The following is a 20,150-nucleotide window of genomic DNA, read 5'->3' as shown; positions in this document are numbered from 1 at the left end:
GTTTCACTGTCTACAAGAATTTCACCTGGTAATTTGAAAGCAAGTAGACATTATGATGTACTTTCAGGACTTGGGTAGGAAGGGTGAGGCCACGGACAACTCGAGTGTCCTTGGATGTCCTTGTTAAAAGTAGAATTCCATAGTAGATGGGCTATTGTTCTGATCCAGTAAGAGTTCTCTGATCTCTTGTATCTTATGAGTCAAGCAGTATACTTTGACCTGTTTTAACCACATTTCAGGGAACAGCACTTCTTAATGCACGCTACTCTTCCCATGCAGATCATTAACGAATGAATGGTAGCTATATCTTTTCATCTCTGGCAGCCTTAAAATTCCATTGTTGGCCCCCATCCCATCTGTCATGCTGGCTTTATAAAAATTGGTAGAGAAGTGTTTTCTTTGTACTGTTTCATATATCTGAAGCTTCTCACCAGCTGCTAGACAGATTTAGTTTATTTATACAAGTCACTTCCGTATTTGTTGTTTAGCATTAGGTTTTATTTACAATGTCAAGTCCACAAGCATATTGAACCGGAGGGAGGGAAAACATAAATTTTGGCTTATTCTAATTTACACTAGGCAGTGTAGTATTGTTGTTAGTGCCATTGAGTTGATTCCGACTCTTAGTGACCCTTTGCACAGCAGAGTGGAACCCTGCCTGGTCTTTTTGTGCCATCTTCTCACCTTCTGGCGCTGTATCAGACAATTGCTCCTCTGTATTCATAGGGTTTTCTTGGCCATTTTTTCTGGAAGTGGGTGGCCAGGTCCTTCTTCCTAGTCTGTCTTAGTCTAGAAGCTCCACCATGGGCGACCCTGCTGGTATTTGAAATCCTGGTGGCATAGCTTTCAGCATCACAGTAACATGTAGGCACCACAGTATGACAGCTGACATATGGGTGATGTGGTTCCCTGACCAGGATATGAACGCGGGCCACAGTGCTGAGAGTGCCGAATCTTAACCACTAGACCACCAGGGCTGGCTTATTGCAGTATTAGAAACTAGTTTTTGACAGGTTAAATATGGCAACTCACACTTCATTTTAGCAAAGTAGGAATTATGTTAGGATATATATGAAATGAGTTTCGGAGTACTTTTCTTGATACTAGGCACTCCTTTCTTTTTTGGGATATGTCCTGGGTAACATGAGGAGGAAAGACCACTATGGATAGAAGGAGATTTTATTGATGTCATAATCTGTCACATGGTGAAAACTAGGGCAGCCATGAGTATTTCCTGCTTAGTTCAAAGGTTACGTTTTAAACAGGCTTATGTAAGTTAGCAAAACAAACAAAACTCTCCTCCTCCTGCAGCATTTCATAATCCCCTCCTGGTTTCAGCCTTTTCCCATCAGCTTCATTCCCAGAGCTGTTAGTCTGTCTCCCACTGTGACTTTTACCCAGAAATGTTTGTCCTTGAGGATATCCTTTCTCTCTTAGCCCCCTTCTCAGTCCTCTCCAGCTTAGACATTAAGCCTAAATTTTTGGTGCTTGAGCCCTCCTTGGACACAGCATCCATAAAGCAGACACACCAAAGGGGCAAAGAAGAAGTTGAAATACTTTAAGCAGGCCATTATTGGTTATTATTGAGCAATCTGTTTACAAGATAGAAAATGCAGAATGCCAGGAGGATAATTACAATGCAGAATGACAGGAGAATGAATCCAGGCACAAGAGGAGAGGGGACAAGGGGTGGATGTTAGCCACAGAAACTTTGTTTGCCCCCTGCTGGGAAGAGAGTCCACCTAACTGTGGTGAAGCCACCCTCAGAAGTTAAATAGATCGTGTTTAGCCTTGAGATTTATTTCTCTGGACTTAGGATGAGTTTTTATACGTCAAATTATGTTTTCTCATCAATGTCTGCTGTGATTTTGGAGATTTTTTTCCCAGACAGGCTTACATAACAATAAATAAATAACAGTTAAGAATATTAGCTTTTGACTTTACAGAATAGCCTGTGTTTATCAATTATATAAGTAATCCCTGTCAAGTGAGTACACTAAAAAAGGCATCAAATATATTTCAGTAAATGATAGTTTTATTGAGAGCTCACTCTGAATTTAATCTGAATATTTAAACAGTCACGATGACTCTCCTTTGACTATCAGTATTTAGGAAAATTGTTTAAATATGGCATAAAATATTCTGAACCTTCTTCGTTTCCTAATAAATATTTTAGACCTATAAAGTTCTCTTTGATATTATTTTCCATGTTTCACAAATTTTGATGTTAAATATTTTTATCATCATTGAGTTCTAAATCTTAATTTCCATTATGATTTTCATTTAACCATATTTAGTTTACTAGCATATGGAAATCTAGTCTTTTGTTTATGAAGTTCTAAATAGTTCGCAGTTTTTGTCTGAGAAGAAAGTATGTATAGTATTTGTCCTTTGGAATTTGTTAAGACTTTAGTCTTCCTTCAAAAATATTCTATGTATTCTTAAAGAATATGTATCCTGTGTTTATTGCAAGATGTTATGTGTGTGTGTGTCTGTCTGTAAAACAGATCAGCTTTGTATTATTGATTGCAGATATCTCTATTATTATTATTAGCCTACATGACAGCAGTATCTGAGAGAAGTGTGGAAAAACACCAATTGCAGTTGTTGATTTTTCAGTTTTTCCATACAGTTTTCTTTCTTTCTTTCTTTTTAAGATTGGCACCTGAGCTAACATCTGTTGCCAATCTTCCTGCCTCCTACACCCAACCCCCCCCCCCCCCCCCCCACGTCGTCTTCTCCCCAAAGCCTCCAAGTACATAGTTGTATATTCTAGTTGTAGGTCCTCCTGGTTGTGCTATGTGGGACACCGCCTCAGCATGGCTTGATGAGCGGTGCTAGGTCTGCGCCCAGGATCCAAACCTGCAAAACCCTGGGCTGCCAATGCGGAGCGCGTGAACTTAACCACTCAGCCACGGGGCTGGCCCCTTTCTTTCCAGTTGTAGTTTTTGCTTGAGGCTCTGTCATTAGGTGCTTATCTTCTTGTTCAATCGTCTTGTCCCTTTGTCAGTGTAAAATGACTTGGTGTCTCTTATGTAGTTTATTAAAATCATTATTTTTCTTTTTGTTATTTGCCTAGTATATCTTCTTTTTTTTTTTTTTTATTTTCAACCTTGTCTTTTGTTTTAAGCATGTTTCTTATAGTCAACATAATGTTGGATTTAAAAAATACATTCAGAGAGTCACTGTCTTTTAATTGGTGAGTTTAATTCATTTATATATATATTGTAATTACTATTATGTTAGGATTTCTGTCATTTTATAATTTTTATTTAGTGAATTTTGATTCTTCTTTCCTGCTTTCTCTTCAAAAAAGCAAATATTCTCCTGTTTCCAATGATAGATATTCTGTTTTTCTTTCTAAGGTCATTGCCCTTGAGATGTATAATCTCATTTATCTACTGATTTCTTAAACTTAATTATCTGTGTTTCTGTCACCCCCCATAAGACAAATGATTTAACAGACTCTCATCTCCTGCTGGGCTACCCACCCCACCGTGTTGATATTTTGCATAATTTTGGTTCTTAATCATTTTGGTTATGTTTTGCCCTTTTGTCCTAGTTTTTAGAAGACAACAGTAGACATTATTGAGTGCATTAAACATATCATAGTACTTCTTTTATTCAAATACTTGAAAAATTTGAGTGTTAGTATGGTTCTTTGTGTGACAAATGGTGGGTATTTTTATTTCTAATAATATGTTTATTGTGGCCTCACATTTGAATGGCAGTTTGGCAGTTTGAATATATAGTTCTGTGCTCAAAATCCTTTAATACTTTAAACATATTACTTTGATCTTGTATATTCACTATTGCTGTTGAGAACTCTGATGTCAACCTGGTTCTTTTTCTTATATGATTTGCTCTATCAGATGCTTTTTGTCTTTTTTCTCTGTATTTGATATTCTTATATTTTGCAATAATGTATCTTACATGCAGTATTTTCTTTATATCCCTGTTTGACACTCTGAGTCCTTTGGCTTGAGGTCATTGAAGTTCCTTTAATTTTGAGGAATTGGTCATTATTTCTTTAAATATTTCTTCCTCTCAATTTATTTCTTCCTCTGAGACCTGGGTGTTGGCAGTTTCACTTCTTTTCTATATATTACAAATCTCTACGTCTCTGAATTTTCTAATTTGAGTTTGCGGTCTTAGTTTTCTTTGTGTTCTTAGACATTATAGTTTACCAGTCCGTTGTGAAGGAGGAATTTGTGTGTGTGCACATGGTTATGATGAGTTGGCGCCGCCTTCTCTTCCTTCTTTCTTTTTTCTGCTCCCACTCTGGTTCTTGCCCCGACCAGGTTCACGTAGGTACTTTGGTTCAGAACTGGGTCTTCTTCTTTGTGCACATAACTCTCATCCTGGGCATGGAAGGGTAAGCATGTCAAATCCACTTCCCCAGGCAAGTGGGGACCTTTCTCATAGATTTTTGGCTTTCATTTAGTGTGGAGAGCATCTCTCAACCCCTAGTTCTACATGCAAAGCCTGGTTCTAGCCCCCTGCCCCATGCCTGGTGTACTGGAGGTGTTTTGACCTAAGGACATCACAGGGTTTAAACATCTGGCTGGTTCTGCTGCTTTCGATAGATCCCGGAACCAGTGGGCCCATTTGGTTTGTGCTCCCACTGACTTCTGAGTCTGAATGTCTCCTGTCTGTTTCTGTTTCACAGAGATGTGTAACAAGTTTTTGAGTGCAGTAATATCTTTTAATTTACTTTTAAAATGTTATTTTACATGTTTTTTTAAGTTGTTGTTGGGCATATATAGGAGGAGAGGTGGGTCTCCACTTAAAATTTCATTGCCATCTTGACTGGAAATTTCCTGACTGGCCTTTATTGTGAAAATATTCTATGTTGTTATAAGTGCAGTTAGTCTGTTCTTGGTAAATCTTTCTTTGATCCTAGTGATGACCTGTTTGATATTTAGAAGCATCTAAGATTGTTCTGACCTGGCAAGTGTATTTGCTTGCCAATGGAACCACAGTAGCAGTCTGCATTTGTCTTCCAGTTAACCAAATGCGTAACTGTGAAGTTTGTTAGAATTAAGTTCAACTAATAAATTAGATCCTTTCTTTTTTTTGCTTTCTCTTTTCTGTCCCGTTTTCCTTTTCTTTCTCACTTCTGCTAATATGTAAGCCAGGATATTTAAGAGAGGGTAACATAGAATTTTCTTGCTGCTTTAGAGACAGTCCATTTCTGAGGAATAACAAAATTTCTGTGGTTTCATACCATACCCAAACATTTTAGACTAAATGGAAGACAGCAGGTAAAGGATTCAAAGAGAACTACCTCTGTGGCCGAGTGGTTAAGTTCATGTGCTCCACTGCGGTGGCCCAGGGTTTGGATCCTGGGCGCAGACATGGCACCGCTTGTCAGGCCACGTTGAGGCGGCGTCCCACATCCCACAACTAGAAGGACCTGCAACTAAGATATACAACTATGTACCGGGCGGGGGGGGGGGGGGGGGGGGGGGCGGGCGGGGGTTGGGAAATAAAGCAGAAAGAATAAAAAAGATTGGCAACAGTTAGCCTAGGTGCCAATCTTTAAAAAAAAAAAAAAAAAGAAAAGAAAGAAACAAAGACAACTACCTCTGACTTCTTAACTGTTAGGAAATCTATCTGAGGGGAAGACAAAGAAGAAATGAATGAAATGGGAGGGAAAACTCAAAGCCTTGTTCCCTGCAACAAGGCGAAAGCAGTTCTATTTAAGTAAAATGACCATAAGATGAATGGAGAGAATAGCTTATCATCAGAACAAGAAAGTTCAACTTACTGCAGTAAAAGCTTATCAGTGTATTGAAATTAAGGAGATAAGCATTCTCTGAATTGTTAGATATGGTAGACTTATCAAGTTCTTGTTCCCTCTTGCTCTAATTTAGTCTATCGTGAAAATAAAACACTTGTTCATGTACTCAAGGTCATAAAGAAATCAGGCTAAATAGTGAAATCCAGAAGCTGTCATGAAACTTTTTGCCCAGTGTTTTTTTTATTTTTAAAGATTTTATTTTTCCTTTTTCTCCCCAAAGTCCCCTGGTACATAGTTGTATATTTTTAGTTCTGGGTCCTTCCAGTTGTGGCATGTGGGATGCTGCCTCAGCATGGCCTGGTGAGCCGTGCCATGTCTGCGCCCAGGATCCAAACTGGTGAAACCCTGAGCCACCGAAGTGGAGCGTGGGAACTTAACCACTCAGCCACGGGGTCGACCCTTTTTGCCCAGTTTTTTGAGAATTTATGTCAATGGAGGGAATCTTAAATATTTGCAAAATAACACTTCTCTGTATTTAGCAGAATAATAACGGCAACAATCACCACCACCATCACCACCAATATTGCTTAAGGAGAAGCCTGCTGCTTACATCTGAAGTTCCTCCAAGGTTCTCTTACATTTCTACATTTTCTCCTTTGTTCTCTCCATCCAATGCCGTGACTTCAGTTCTACCTACATGACTCTCAAATAAAGTAAATTGTCCTAGACCTCTCTCCTGAGCTCTGGGATTGTATAACCATCTCTCCTCTGGATATTTTCACCTGGAGTTTTTATTGACACCTCACGCCCAAGATGTGTACAACTGGTTTTATTATCTCTCACACCCAGTTTGCTCCTTTTTTGTTATTCCTTATTCCAATGCATAAATCTACCATTCACCCAGTTACCTAAGCCGAGAACTTGAGGGTCATCTTAGATTTCTCTCTCAGTGTTTACTTTTTTTTTCCTCCACTTTTTTTTTATTGCAGTAACATTTCATTATTAACATTGTATAACTTTCAGGGGTACATCATAATATATTTCGAATTCTGTGTAGATTACATCATGTTCACCCAAAGACTAATCACAATCCATCACCACACATGTGTGCCTAACCACCCCTTTCGCCCTCTTCCATTCCCCTTCCCCTGTGGTAACCACCAATCCAGTCTCCGTTGCTATGTGTGTGTTTGTCTTTGTTTTTATCTTCTACTTATGAGTGAGATCATACGGTATTTGACTTTTTCCCTCTGACTTATTTCACTTCGCAAGGTCCATCAATGCTGTCACAAATGGCCGGATTTCATCATTTCTTATGGCTGAGTAGTATTCACTTGTGTATATATACCACATCTTCTTTATCCATTCGTCCCCTGAAGGGCAGCTAGGTTGCTTCCAAGTCTTGGCTATTGTGAATAAGGCTGCGATGAATATAGGGGTGCATGTATCTTTAGGGATTTGCGTTTTCAAGTTCTTTGGATAGATACCCAGCAGTGGGATAGCTGGATCATATGGTAGATCTATTCTTAATTTTCTGAGGAGACTCCATACTGTTTTCCATAGTGGCTGTACCAGTTTGCACTCAGACCAGCAGTGTATGAGGGTTCGTTTCTCTCCACATCCTCTCCAACACTTGTTGTTACCTGTCTTGTTACTTATAGGCATTCTGACCAGAGTAAGATGATACCTCATTGTAGTTTTGATCTGCATTTCCCTGATAGTTAATGATGTTGGACATCTTTTCATGTGCCTGTTGGCCATCCATATAGTTTCTTTGGAAAAATCTCTGTTCAGGTCTTTTGCCCAGTTTTTAATTGGGTTGTTGGTTTTTTTTTTGTTGAGACCTATGAGTTCTTTGTATATTTTGGATATTAACCCCTTATCTGATGTATGGTTTGCAAATATCTTCTCCCAATTGTTAGGTTATCTTTTCGTTTTGTTGATGGTTTCCTTTCTCATCATTTGCTTTTATTCACAGAGTTTTAATGACTGTAATACTGGAATATCTCTTGAATCCATTCTCTGGATCATATCACTTCCCTGCTTAATCCATGCACTAACTTCCCAATGTCTATAGCACAAATTCAGATACTTTAGTGTTGTAGTCAAAACTCTTCATCCTACTTTATACACCTGCTTTCTGCTTTCGACCCTACTGTCTGGCCAAATCCAACTCCCTGTGCCTCTGAAAACTGCCACTTTCTCTCTTGTTTCTATGCTTTAAATCTTGATACTTTCTCTATTAGGGCTTCTTTCCTTGAAAGTCTGGCAGTAGTTTCTTCCTGTTCCTGTTTCCTGACTCCCATGTCTTTCACCCCCACCGTGGGCAGCTTTGGAAACTCCCTTCTCTGACTCTCAAGGCTCTGTGATAGAATCATAGTGTACCTTATACCACCTTCTGCTGTGTTTGTCTTTACTGACTGTCTTTGGCACTGTACTATGAACACCTTTAGGTTAGGGATAGACTCTTCACTTTTATAACTCCGTGTCCGTGATGTGCCTTGTGCATAAGTAGAAGCTCAGTAAATGCTTGTTGATTGAATAAAGAGGGTGAGAGATGGCTTGAAAAGGGAGAGGATGGTAATCAGAAGCTGTGTGCAGATTTTGTAGCAATACTTTCAAGTTTGTAGATTTTTTCCCCTTCTCACTCCTGGAGGCATTGTCTTTCCATATTCATGATAGTTCATGTGGCAGTGAGTCCAGTCTGTATTTCCTGAAGACTCCTGGTTTGCCTGGCACTGCATTGTATTCTCTAAGGATTACCAAGACTGAGACAGACTCCATCCTCAAAAAATGCTAATGGAGATGGGGACTAAAACCAGGTCATGAAATCATTAGATGACAGTGAAACGCTAAGTTGATTACTGCTTATAATTGTGAGAAGGAGTGAAGAGGCAGACAAGGTGGTTGGAAGTGCTTTGCGGAGAAGGTGGGAATTAAGCTGGATGTTGTGAGGTAGGCATTTTCTCTTCCAGATGGTGGTAGTTCTATTTCTAGTGTGTTTCTTATCTTGGAATCTGTTCATAGTGAAAATCCTTCAGCACCGTTTTTGTTCACTTACCGGAACAACCGTGTTCCTCACAGGTTATTTGTCTGTCTGTAGATGCCCGTTAAAAGGTAACACCCAAGGCACGAAGTCATGTGACACTCAAAAGAAGTGAAAGGTGAAAAACGATGAGAGTATCTGACTTTAATTCTCAAGTACAAATTAGTTTCATAGGATCTAAAATCTTTACTCCATAGATCATTGAATATAGAATTTTTCTTAAAAAGTTTTACTGTTTTCCTAGTAGTTAAAAAGTAGTAACTTGATTTTGGTGAACTAAAGTTTCAGAAATGGTTATAAATATTTAATGTTTATGTGCCTGATATTAGCGTTTCCTTGAATTCAGTGATTCTCATGTAGTTAAGCTCATTCCTGAACAGTGAGGGAGAAAGGAATTTTGTGCACATGGAAAGTAGGGTGAGGTGTCTCTTCGTTTGATCAGTTTGTGTAAACATATTATTCCCTTCTACCAATATTCTTTTCATTTGAGGGTTCAGGTTGCTGCTGTTTGGCAGGAAGAGAGAAATTCTCTGAATAGAATGTGATGTAATACGTTGAATGATAATTTGTGCTGTGTCAGTCTGCTTGGGAAAAGGATTTGAGGCAGTGTTGATGAGCTAGTGTATCTGATGTAAAAACATGTCAGGCATCTTTTGAAAGTAACATGAGACCCTTGCACTCCGCTTCCCCAAGGTTGCTTCTCATTGATAGGTTTCTCCTTGTAGGAGTGAGTCAGGGAATAGCTGGTCCCAGACTCTCATTTGCTGCTTTTGCTCTGTCATGCCCTACCCTGGAGACAGGAAGTGAGGCCCAGAGAGCAGAGGGCCAGGATCCAGGCTCCTGAAGCCAGGAATCTGCTTGCATCTGACGCACTATGGAGGTTATCCTGTTCTGCTTCAGAGCTGTTCATATTTTGCTACTTCTGGCCAAGTCCTGAATTGGCAGCTCTCATGCAGGTAAATGTTCAGGAGGTGACTTGAGATTCTCTGCTGGGGTTGTGTTTGAGACTCGCTTAATTTTGAAGGGAGTCATTGCTCATGATGACGGAGCGAACAAGGAGGAGCCTGGGAAAGCTGGAGCTCCAGCCCCTTGTTCTCAGGCAGAAAAGACCGAATGGACTTGAGCTATCCAGGCACTGGGGAAGAAGTAGCCTTTGTTTTGCAGTGGACTGTGTCCCAGAACGAAAATAAATCAAAAGGAAATCAGAGTGGTCCATCAGTGGGTTTTGGTTCATTTGCCTGAAAATTGGCCCTTCTGTTTGGGGCTGAATTATTCCAATTAGCTAAACATTTTTGTGGTGAAGGGCTGTAGGAAAAGTGACTCCGCTGAAAACAGAATCATACCGTATTCTAGACTGTATGTTTGTGAATGGGGACAGGGCAAGGCTTTACAGGGAGACAGACCAGGGAGAAGGCCTGCCCGTGTTTGTCTCTTACCGCATCATTTCTCCCTCCCTCCCCAACAACGCATTATGAAAGAAAAAAACTCAGAAAATTCCTCCTTACCAGAATCTTCTGCACAGGATCATCCAGATATCTTTCCCCAGCTGCCCCCCACGGAATTCCTTCTTCCAGCCATCACCACCATCTGTAACTCCTACTTCCCTGAATTCAGCTTTTCTAGATCTCCATTTCTAAGATTCTCTCTCTTAGCCTTAGTTGTAAGCTGGGTCAGCGTTAAATAAGAATTTTCTCATACAATCAATTTTCAAGATTAGTATCTTGGGATCTAGCTTAATCAGAGCCCAGAAATTCTCTTGTGCTTCATAATTAGTAGAGTTGAAATCCATCTAAGATGGTTTTCTGAGAGCGAGTTCCTTGCTGTTCCTGCCATTCAGGCATACTCTATTTCTACGACCTAGGACTGAGGAAAAATTGTTTAATCGGCTAAAAGCTGTTTGTGGCTGGGGGTATGGACCTCTACGTTGTGTATCATCTGCTTCCAAGGCAGTTTGTTGACCAGCTATTATGGCTCATCACTTATCAAATCAAGGCCAAGTCAGTGTCATCTTAATAGAATGTGCTGCCTCTGCAAGGCATCCCAGAGCAGCTGATATTAATGGGGACCATGGGTTTGGTGAGGCGTCCAGGCTCTGAAGGGTGCTGTTCAGGTGCATTTATGGTTTCCGGGAGCACTGTGAGGGCAAGAAGACCAGTTGTGGGGAACAACTGCTCTGATGAGCACTCCTTTCCATCTTCTGTGTTTTCCACCCAAGCCCATAGTGTGTACAAATGATACCAAACATATTTCATAGAATGGTTCTCTGTGAGTGAATAAATCATGCAACCCATGTAAAAAATGCTTTTAGGGGCCAGCCCGGTGGTGCAGAGGTTAAGTGCTCACGTTCCACTTCGGCGGCCCAGGGTTTGCCGGTTCCGATCCCGGATGCGGGCATGGCACCGCTTGGCAGGCCATACTGTGGTAGGCGTCCCACATATAAAGTAGAGGAAGATGGGCACGGATGTTAGCTCAAGGCCAGTCTTCCTCAGCAAAAAGAGGAGGATTGGCAGCAGTTAGCTCAGGGCTAATCTTCTTCTTCTTCAAAAAAAAGAAGAAATGCTTTTAGTTTTGGTTTAAAATCATCCCGTGCAGTCACTGCAAGGGCCTGATTCTTGTATATTCTAGCCTGTACATTTGTGAATTGGGGGCAGAGTAGGGCTTTCCAGGGAGACTTAGACCAGAGAGAAGGCCTGCCCACATTTATCTCTTACCACATCATATCTCCCTCCCTCCCTCCCCAACATCCTCTCTAATGATCACAGGGAAATGGAAGTTTCTCTGTGTCCGAGATTTTAATAAGTTTGGCTATTAAATTGTAATCCAAGACACCAGCTCAGAAGATAAGGTCCCTTTGGAGTTGTTTAATTTATTATGCACCAAGTGGTGATTGACAATGGCTTAAAGAACCATCAGGTGACTAGAAAGTGAGAGGTTGGAACCTTTGGGGCTGGTGCACTGCTCTGAATTGTTCTTGAGGTTATCATTGATTTATAACTGTGTTCCTCCTAGATTAGGAAGTCTTTGTGGCCACCATTAAAGCTTTCATCTTCCATTTGATCTGATTTTGATTGTTCTATTTTCTTGTGGGGTAAACACTCCTTAGTGTGTATTATCTATGATTTATTTTAAGCATCTTTGGTTGAAAATAAAATAAAAACTTTAATCATAGGACACCCAAATACTCTCAGGTTGAATTGTAAATGTAATTTTGGATATAATTGGAGTGACTGATCGAGTGATGCCATATAATTATTAGTAGAGTTCGTTATTCTCCTCTAAGTATTTGTTTGGAAGTTGATGCTTTTTTTCCCCTCTCTAGGTGACAGTCCTAACCCTCCTAAGGAGGACACCCCCCCCAGCAGTCTTGACTCACTCTCCTCCCCATCTCCCACGACTGCAACTGTCCCCGGGCCTCCTGGACCAGACAAAAACCACCTTCTCGCAGATGGGGGCAGCTTTGGGGACTGGACATCCACTGGGTAAGTAGTTGTGCTTCTGTTTGGTGCTGATGGAAGGAGGGCCGTGACCTTCATTTTGAAGTTTATGTGGCCAGTAGGTACTGAAGCCATTAGATCTAAGGACCTTTGTTCTCTATAATTAGTGGGGCTGCCAAAGGGAGAAGGGTCCATAAAAAAGGCCTTTCTTGAATAGTGTCTCTGTATTCCTAGGATGGAAGGGCTGGATGGGGTGCTATTTCATGTCTGTTTTAAGTTTAGTTCTGTGGAAGTTTTGGGTTGCACAAAAGGAAATTTGTTATTGTCCTACTCAGGATGTTTTCTTACTAGTTATGCAAACTTTTAGAGATGTGAAAATGCATGCATTGTGATCAGTAGACTCTTGAAACTCTCTGTAGAATCATATTTTACTTATATGAATCTTTGAGAGCTTTATGCTAGTGTTCTGCTCTATTTACTCCCTAGCACTCTGCATAATTGACAATTGATGGATGAAATATCTGATTTCATCTTCTCAGTTTAGTTTTGTTGCCAGGTATGTGTCGCTCAGCTCAGATATGTTAGGACAGATAATACCAATACAAACAAAATACCATGGACCTGGCTTGACCACATGAGGCTTTGTCTTTCTGTGCTGATCGAGGCTCTGGGGTAAATGCAGTTTGGTGGTGTGTGGGACATCAAAAGAGCGTCACATTTCAAACAAATGCTCAGAGAAGAAAAACAAGAAGTCTAGTAATCATTACTTGGCATTACTTGATTAGTCAGTCAAATTACATCCAAAAATACATTTATAAATCAGCCTGAGAGTATTTGGGTATCCTGTCTTTAAAGTTAAAGAAAAAAAAGTCTTTTAAGTCAAAGTTGCTTAAAATAAATCACAGATAATGATGTCATCCGACCCTTGCTGGGCATTCTTGGGACTTTAAATGGACTTGGAAAGTGTTCCTCACATTACTTGGCTTTTTATAGTTACTGCTGGATTCACATGAAATCATTATGAACTTATTAAGTATTGAAAGAGGCTGGGAGAAATTTGGTATGCTAAAATTTGGGGGTGACCTGAAGACTTTGAAAATCTAATCAAAAATCAAAGTTAAACAAAGTATAGAAACACATTCTCCAGATGAGATTTTTCACCCAAGGTTGTCATATATGTATATTTATATGCTGAAGACTGTGTATTATGGATTTATATTACATATTACTCAAACATGCTTGTCATTTTTACTATTCTTTTTCCAGAATAAAAGTATTCTTTTCACTTTAGTCCTCCAAGCAACAAGGACAGTGGTTACATAGGTTCTTAGAATCTGTAATGCTGGGCGCTCTTGGGGTGGAATTTGGCCTCTGTGTGTGTGTGTGTGTGTGTGTGTGTGTGTGTGTGTGTGTTTTAAAGCAAAAACCAGATCTCTAATTATTTCTTTCAGTGAGCGTATGTCGCAGTCAGTGGAGAACAGTTTACTCAGTCATCCTTCTTCCATAGTGGTGACATTATGAGCCACGATATAGCCAATGCTCAATTCACAGCACGTCTATGCTGGAAACATGAAGAGCTTGATATTCTTGGTCATAAATCAAACGAGGAGTGAATTCCCCAGCTTCCTATTCATACAAATTTTAAAATGTCGTGGAAAGCACTCCAACGTTGAGAGGCCAGAAAAGGAGAGGGGGAAAATAAGTAGTTGAAGCAAGTTTAGAAAGGAGGTTTTTGTTATAATGTCGACTTTCTCCTACTTTAAGAACTTGACTTTTTTCTGTGTGTTGGATAAAAGACATCTGTATTTCTCTTAACTGTATAAAATGTTTCTTGGGTATCTTTTAGAGGATTTACTTGTAAGCATATTTCAGTCCAGATTTATCATTAGGAGTGCTTCTCAAACTTGAGCCCACACCATGGTCACTTGGAGGGCTAGTTAAGCCTACATTGCTGGGCCCCACCCCAGAGTAACTTTTGAGAGGGAGCCTAAAAATGGACATTTCTAACATGATTCCAGGTGATGATTTGCAAACCCTTATATAGACAGCTACCTCCACCCTCCACCCCCCAAAGTTCTAGGCGTGTGTTGATTGTAAACAGCTTCTATGAGGAGTATAAGTAGGATAAATGATATCTCTTTCTCCTTTTTCTTTTTTTCTTTTTTTAACTCTTCTGGGATGATGTGTTTGCTGTCTCCAAGTAGCCCTTGTGTGCCTCTCCCATACTTGGATTCCCTCTGCCTGAAATATCTCCCCCGCTTTTTTGCTCAAGATGATCTGACCTGTCTGCAGGGTCTAATTGAGTTTTCACCTTCAGGAAACTCTCTCTAGTGCCCTCGTCTACAGGAAGATTCTAAATAATGTCTTTCTCTGTCTATAGCCGATACTTGCCATTAAGAAAATATTGCCTTCTCGTATTAGTTAGTATTTACCTTTTGTGTTATTTGATATTTAAGTGGTATATGTGGATGTGTATCTATGCATCTATATTAGTATCTCCATCTGCCTGCCTAGCTCTCTCTCTCAGTCAGTTTGGGCTGCTATAACAAAAATACTTTGATTGACTGGCTTATAAACACCAGAAATTTATTTCTCACAGTTCTAGAGGCTGGATTTCCAAGATCAGAGTGTCAGCATGGCTCTGGGCAGAGCCCGTTTCCAGTTTGCAGACTCCAGACTTCATGACTCTTATAAGGACTTTTATAATCCCATTCATGAGGATTCCCCTCTCAGGACCCCATCGAATCCTAATTACCTCCCAAAGGCCACACTTCCTAATACAGTCACATGGAAAGGGGTAGGGTTTTAACATCTCAGTTTTGGGGGAACACAAACATTCAGTCCATAACACTATCTAATCTTTCCTTTCCTCCAAGACAGATTATAAAATTCTCAATGATAGGAATTGGTCTTATACTCTTTGAACTTTTTAGTGATATTAACATAGTTATTAATAAATATTTTATTTCCAATTTTAATATGTATATATAAAAATACTTTTCTTTTGGAAATTTCATTCCTCTTTTTTTTTTTTTAAAGGTATGCTTTTTTTGGTAAGGAAGATTGGCCCTGACCTAACATTTGTTGCCAGTCTTCCTCTTTTTTTTTTTTCTCCCCAAAGCTCCAGTACATAGTTGTACATCCTAGTTGTAAGTCCTTTTATGTGGGATGCTGCCACAGCATGGCTTGATGAGCCATCAGCCTGGCCCCATGGAAATCTCATTTCTTTCCGTATATCGTTGGAAGTCTCTTAGGCAACTGTGTTTGGTTTCCGATCTTTCTTCCTTCTAAACTTTAAAACCTCTTCCTCCAGGAATTTCACAGAATTAATCTCACCGTTTTCTGTTTATAGCATTTTTCTTTGTTTTCTTAGCATTTGTAAATTTAGTCTTCATTGTGTGTATTATGTTTTTTTGTTTTTTTTTTAATCTATCATCTCTGCATACCAGCTGTACAGTATTGAATATAGTAGGATCTGAGTAAATGCTGATAAAGATTCTTTTTTAATAAAACCAAAGTTGCTGTGGGGTCATTAAAATTCTACTCAGGGCTTTAAAACAGAGGCACTGTCTGGGCCACTTGGTTTTAATCCAGGGTGGTGACTCTCCATTCCCAAATTTACACTTGCTGTATCTCAGGTCCTAAAAAATGGAATCCAAATGTGTGTGGAACCCATAGTACCACAGTAGCTCTGTTTTACAGAAATGCCGTGACCCTAGCCCCCGAAAGCAAATTTACAGAGGAAAACCTACAGCAGCCGAGATTCTGATCTAGGCAGTGTGTAAATACAGCTGTAGTCTCTGACAGGTTGAAAACAATACAGCAGAATTGGATTTCTCGGGTTTCTGCTGATGTTTATGACTTGTGGGTATTATTCATTGCAGTCAATCAATCTGGAGCTATTACTTACCTGTACACTCAGTAAGGTGATGGGTGACTTTATTGCCAGTGAAGAATTGCTAGCTCAGTCTCCTTGGAGGACATTACATCATAGGTCAAGGTATTTCAAATATTCCAAAGTCATTTTTTTTCCAATAAAGTACTTTTCTCTAAACAGGTTTTCTTCAATTGTAAATGATGGAGCAGTTTCTTGACAAGTAATCCTCTTAGATTCCCTGCCACAAAAGAAAATCTCTTTTAAGAAATACCAGGCATTGCTATCTGCTGCCTCTACAGATTTCAAATGAAAAGGAACACCTCCTTTCCTGCCAGCACATTCCCACATTCAAGATGGCAGCTTCTTAGAATAGCTCTTTGTAGCTGGGAATGCTGGTACTCCAAGATGCAACTCACTCTGTGCTCTGGCAGACCAGGAGAGTGGTAGACCCTTCCCTCCTACCTGATGAGAGGCTTGGCTTAGTTTATCCTGAATGTTATGACATTCCTGATGCGTCTATCCCAGGTGCTGTCTACCCAGACTTGATGCTAGCTGCTTAAAATCATTAGACAGTAGACATCCCCACTGCATTTACAGCCTTGTGCGTGTCATCCCTAGACTTTGTGTTTTTGTGTGCACTTACTGGTGACCGTATTTATTCTTGTCAATGAAATAACTCGCTTCCTTTAAATTGGGCAAACAAATAGAGATTTCCCATTGACAACTACTTGGCATTTTAAATTACCTGACTGTTGGTTCTGTGATTGCTTTTCAGGAAGTTGATGAATTTTGATATCAAAGCGCCCCTTAAATTTGACTTGTGGCTTAGTATACCACAACAAACCATGAGGGATTTGTCTGAAGTTCAGAAAAATAATCATCTTAAACAGTTTTTAACAGATTTCGGTGAAATTTGGCACACACCCAGAAATTATAAGGTGGCGGTCATAGGCAGACTTTGTCTTCACCTCCTCCCTTCCTGTCTTTTTCTTTTCTTTTCCCCTCTCCTCCACCCCTTCCCGGAGGGCTTCCTCACTCCCTTCACTGCTTGATCTTACTGCTCCCAACCGCTGGTGGACCACAGGCAGTCAGTTCACCCTAGAAGTTGGCGTTTATATTTTTACCTCTTTCATTATGATTATTGTTTCAAAAGAAAATAGGTAATTTATCTTTTAAAAGTTCTCTCTCTCTCTCTCTTTTTTTTTTTTTTGCATATCTGCTTTTTTGTTAACTTGACTAAAATGATCACATACTGCTTTTGTAACAAGGGAAAGAAAGCTATATAAATTTAAAAATAGATCAGGAGAGAGTGATACTTAACCCAAAGGAATGAACTGCCCATCACAGGGATTTCCAGCAGCTATATTGGCTAGTGGGGAACTCATATCCTGATAAGGTATCTACCTTTTCTCTGCTTCCCTGTAGGTTGGCCCTGGTGACAGAATGTGGTGGGTTACATTGACCAAGATTTCTAGTAGAGCCAGTGGTTTCATGTGGAAGGATGTGCTCTCTGGTGCTGGGTACTCTGAAGAGTGCGTGGGAAGCCAGTCCCCTTTCCCATACCTAAATGAGCAGCAAAGTCCCTGGGTGTTCAGAAAGATTGAGGTCTAAGAAACCTCAAGTGTAAGGAGGATCAGGTTCAAATGAGCAGGAAGAGCACGTCACCTTGCTATGACCCCACAACAGCCTTTTAAATTCTACTCAGAGGTTAGTTCCTTTCTGGACCTTCTGTTGGGAGACTGGGGACTGACAGGGAGCAGAAAGTTTTGCTTCAGCAGTGGCTCGTGGTTGGGGGCTGCAGAGAAGGCTTAATTAGACAGTTACCCTCTTACATTTCGCAGAATCACAAACCAAGGAGCATTAATTATGGGAGGCAACCAGACTTTTTTTAGCTGCTTTATAAATGATATTTCATTTTAATTCTCACATCAAGCTGGTGGAGTAGATATTATCTTCATTTTTAAAGATAGGCAAACCGAGGCACAAAGAGAGTAAGAAAATTGCCCCAAGCCACATGACTAATAAGGGACAGAGGTGGAGTTTGACCCTGATCTGTCTGCCCCAGTGATGTCTGGGTCCCGTAGACTTGTTTTACTGTAGGGATTGAAATTGTCTGGTTGCATATGGGAACCTTGTTTAAATTGTAGGTGTTTCCCGATTCTGAGACCCAGTGAGATGACCATGGCTGTCAGCTGCTCATTGCCCTTGTTTTGAAGAAGGAGCACTAACCCTCCTCTAAGTCATGTGGCTGTGGTTTATAATTATCTCTGAGGAATAAACACTTGAATCTGGTGGCTGCGCATCCATCGTCCAACACCTTTGGCTGAGATTTGAGGAGGGCGTCCTCTCCCGCAACAGAGCAGAGAGACTTGGAAATGTGATATTTTGCACAGAGCAGAATCTACAATATTTTTATGAGTAACATGATATCCAGTTATCTCCCTTTAGCTTCAGTAAAGCTCTGGAAGCTAATCACAGGACCCAGATACTTGGCCATCGACCATATATGTCTAGTCACATTCCTTTTTTTGGGTACAACTCTTGTCCTATACGTTTGCTTGAATCTTCTCTCCAACTTTGTATGGAAGTTACGCCATCCCCACTGCCTAGCATCCTCACATCCTTCCATACACGTCCCTTGTGTTTTTGGTACTTGGCACTTGCATGTGGCCTAATTCACATCTTCCTCTGCTGTGCCGTAACTACATGTTCTGAAATTTGGAGGTTTTATTTTCGAGCCAGGATGTTAATTGTTCATAGAACTTTCAAGCCCCGTGAGGAAGAGTTGACTTTCTAAAATGAAGACTTATGTCTGAATTTCATAGTAGCTTTTCTACTGCTTAAGACTCAAGAAAAAATTGTTTTCTCATTATAGTTTTGTTTTTGTTTTTAGTTTCATTGGGTTTTTTTGGTTGTAATTTATCATTTGGTGTGCATGGATTGATTAGCTGTGTCTTGATAGCTCCATGCAGGCAGAGGCCTCATGAGCTCTCTGTAAGTTGTAAGGCAGTTGAGACAGTACAGCACTGATTTCAGAGTCAGATGGGCCTGGCTTTGCATCCTCATTCTGCTCCTTAAAACCTTCGAGGCCTTATATAAATTATTTAAGCAAACCAAGGCTTAGCACGATTATCTATAAAAGAGGATTAACAACATCTGCCCCTCTGGACTCTTGGGAGGTTTCAAGGTACCACATGTAGTAAAACCCAGTCACTGCTCCCCTGAGAGCTCCAGGCGGCCACCTGCTTGGATTTCCCTTCCCTCTGAGAACCTAACTTGATATTCTTCATTTAACTTGACCCGACTTCCTGGTTCGTCAGTTATATAATATTCTCACTAAATAGCTCAGGGAAGTAACCTCTCTGGCCCTGGAGAAGCCTTAGATGTTGACCTGAAGTTGTGTTGTTTCCAGTGGTTACTGCAGTCATTCCAGGAGGACTCAGCTTGTTGGGTCGCCCTTCCTAGCTCTCTGTGTAAGAACCTCCGTTGTGGAAGCCTCTGAGAATAGGGCCCATGGATGTCACATGACCAAGGCATGGGGTTCCCGCTGAGTCTCAGTCAACTCTAAATTCTTCAGAGAGGTATGATAGCTCACCCATCACGACAGATAACCTGTAAAACAGCTTGGTCAGTCACAGGAGGATTTTTCTTAGCAGAGTAACATGGTACCTCTTTCGAGCTGTGCTTGGCAGCCCCTGTTTCATGTATTTTAGCCCTCACGTTGGGTGGCAGCTATTTTCCACATAAGAATTGAGCTGGTAGAAACATTCCTGTCAGTTACCCTGCAGGACCACAATGCTGAGACATCTAAAGCCCCATAATTTTCTGAAATGAAGCTGCAGTTCCTTTTCCGTTCAGCCAGCCAGCTAAAGTTCAAGCTCTTACCTGATTCTACAGTGATCATCGGAAGGAAGATAAATGGGATTCAAGCAACAGTCTTTGAGTGAAAGATTGATCGGAGAAGTCATTCTAAGACGGTCCTTTTATAGCAAAACCGAAGAAAATGATCACCCTGGGAGCGAACTCTGTGAGATGTAGGATGACTAGATG

At 40.5% G+C, this 20,150-nt stretch overlaps 1 protein-coding gene across 8 annotated transcripts in view; it reads left to right on the top strand.

Annotated features, from left to right (window-relative positions):
- Positions 1 to 20,150, top strand: part of ARHGAP10 (Rho GTPase activating protein 10) — a 287,552-nt gene that overhangs the window by 247,568 nt on the left and 19,834 nt on the right. For all 8 annotated transcript variants that reach the window (XM_070261551.1, XM_023636457.2, XM_023636458.2 and 5 more), the window contains one exon: positions 12,109 to 12,268. In XM_070261551.1, coding sequence (XP_070117652.1) covers positions 12,109 to 12,268 — 160 coding nt within the window. The remainder of the gene's footprint in view (positions 1 to 12,108; positions 12,269 to 20,150) is intronic.

This window comes from Equus caballus, chromosome 2, assembly GCF_041296265.1.
Source record: "Equus caballus isolate H_3958 breed thoroughbred chromosome 2, TB-T2T, whole genome shotgun sequence".
Classification (NCBI taxonomy): domain Eukaryota; kingdom Metazoa; phylum Chordata; class Mammalia; order Perissodactyla; family Equidae; genus Equus; species Equus caballus.
The sequence above is the reverse complement of the archived record's forward strand: the minus strand, read 5'-3'. Positions and strand labels throughout refer to the sequence as shown.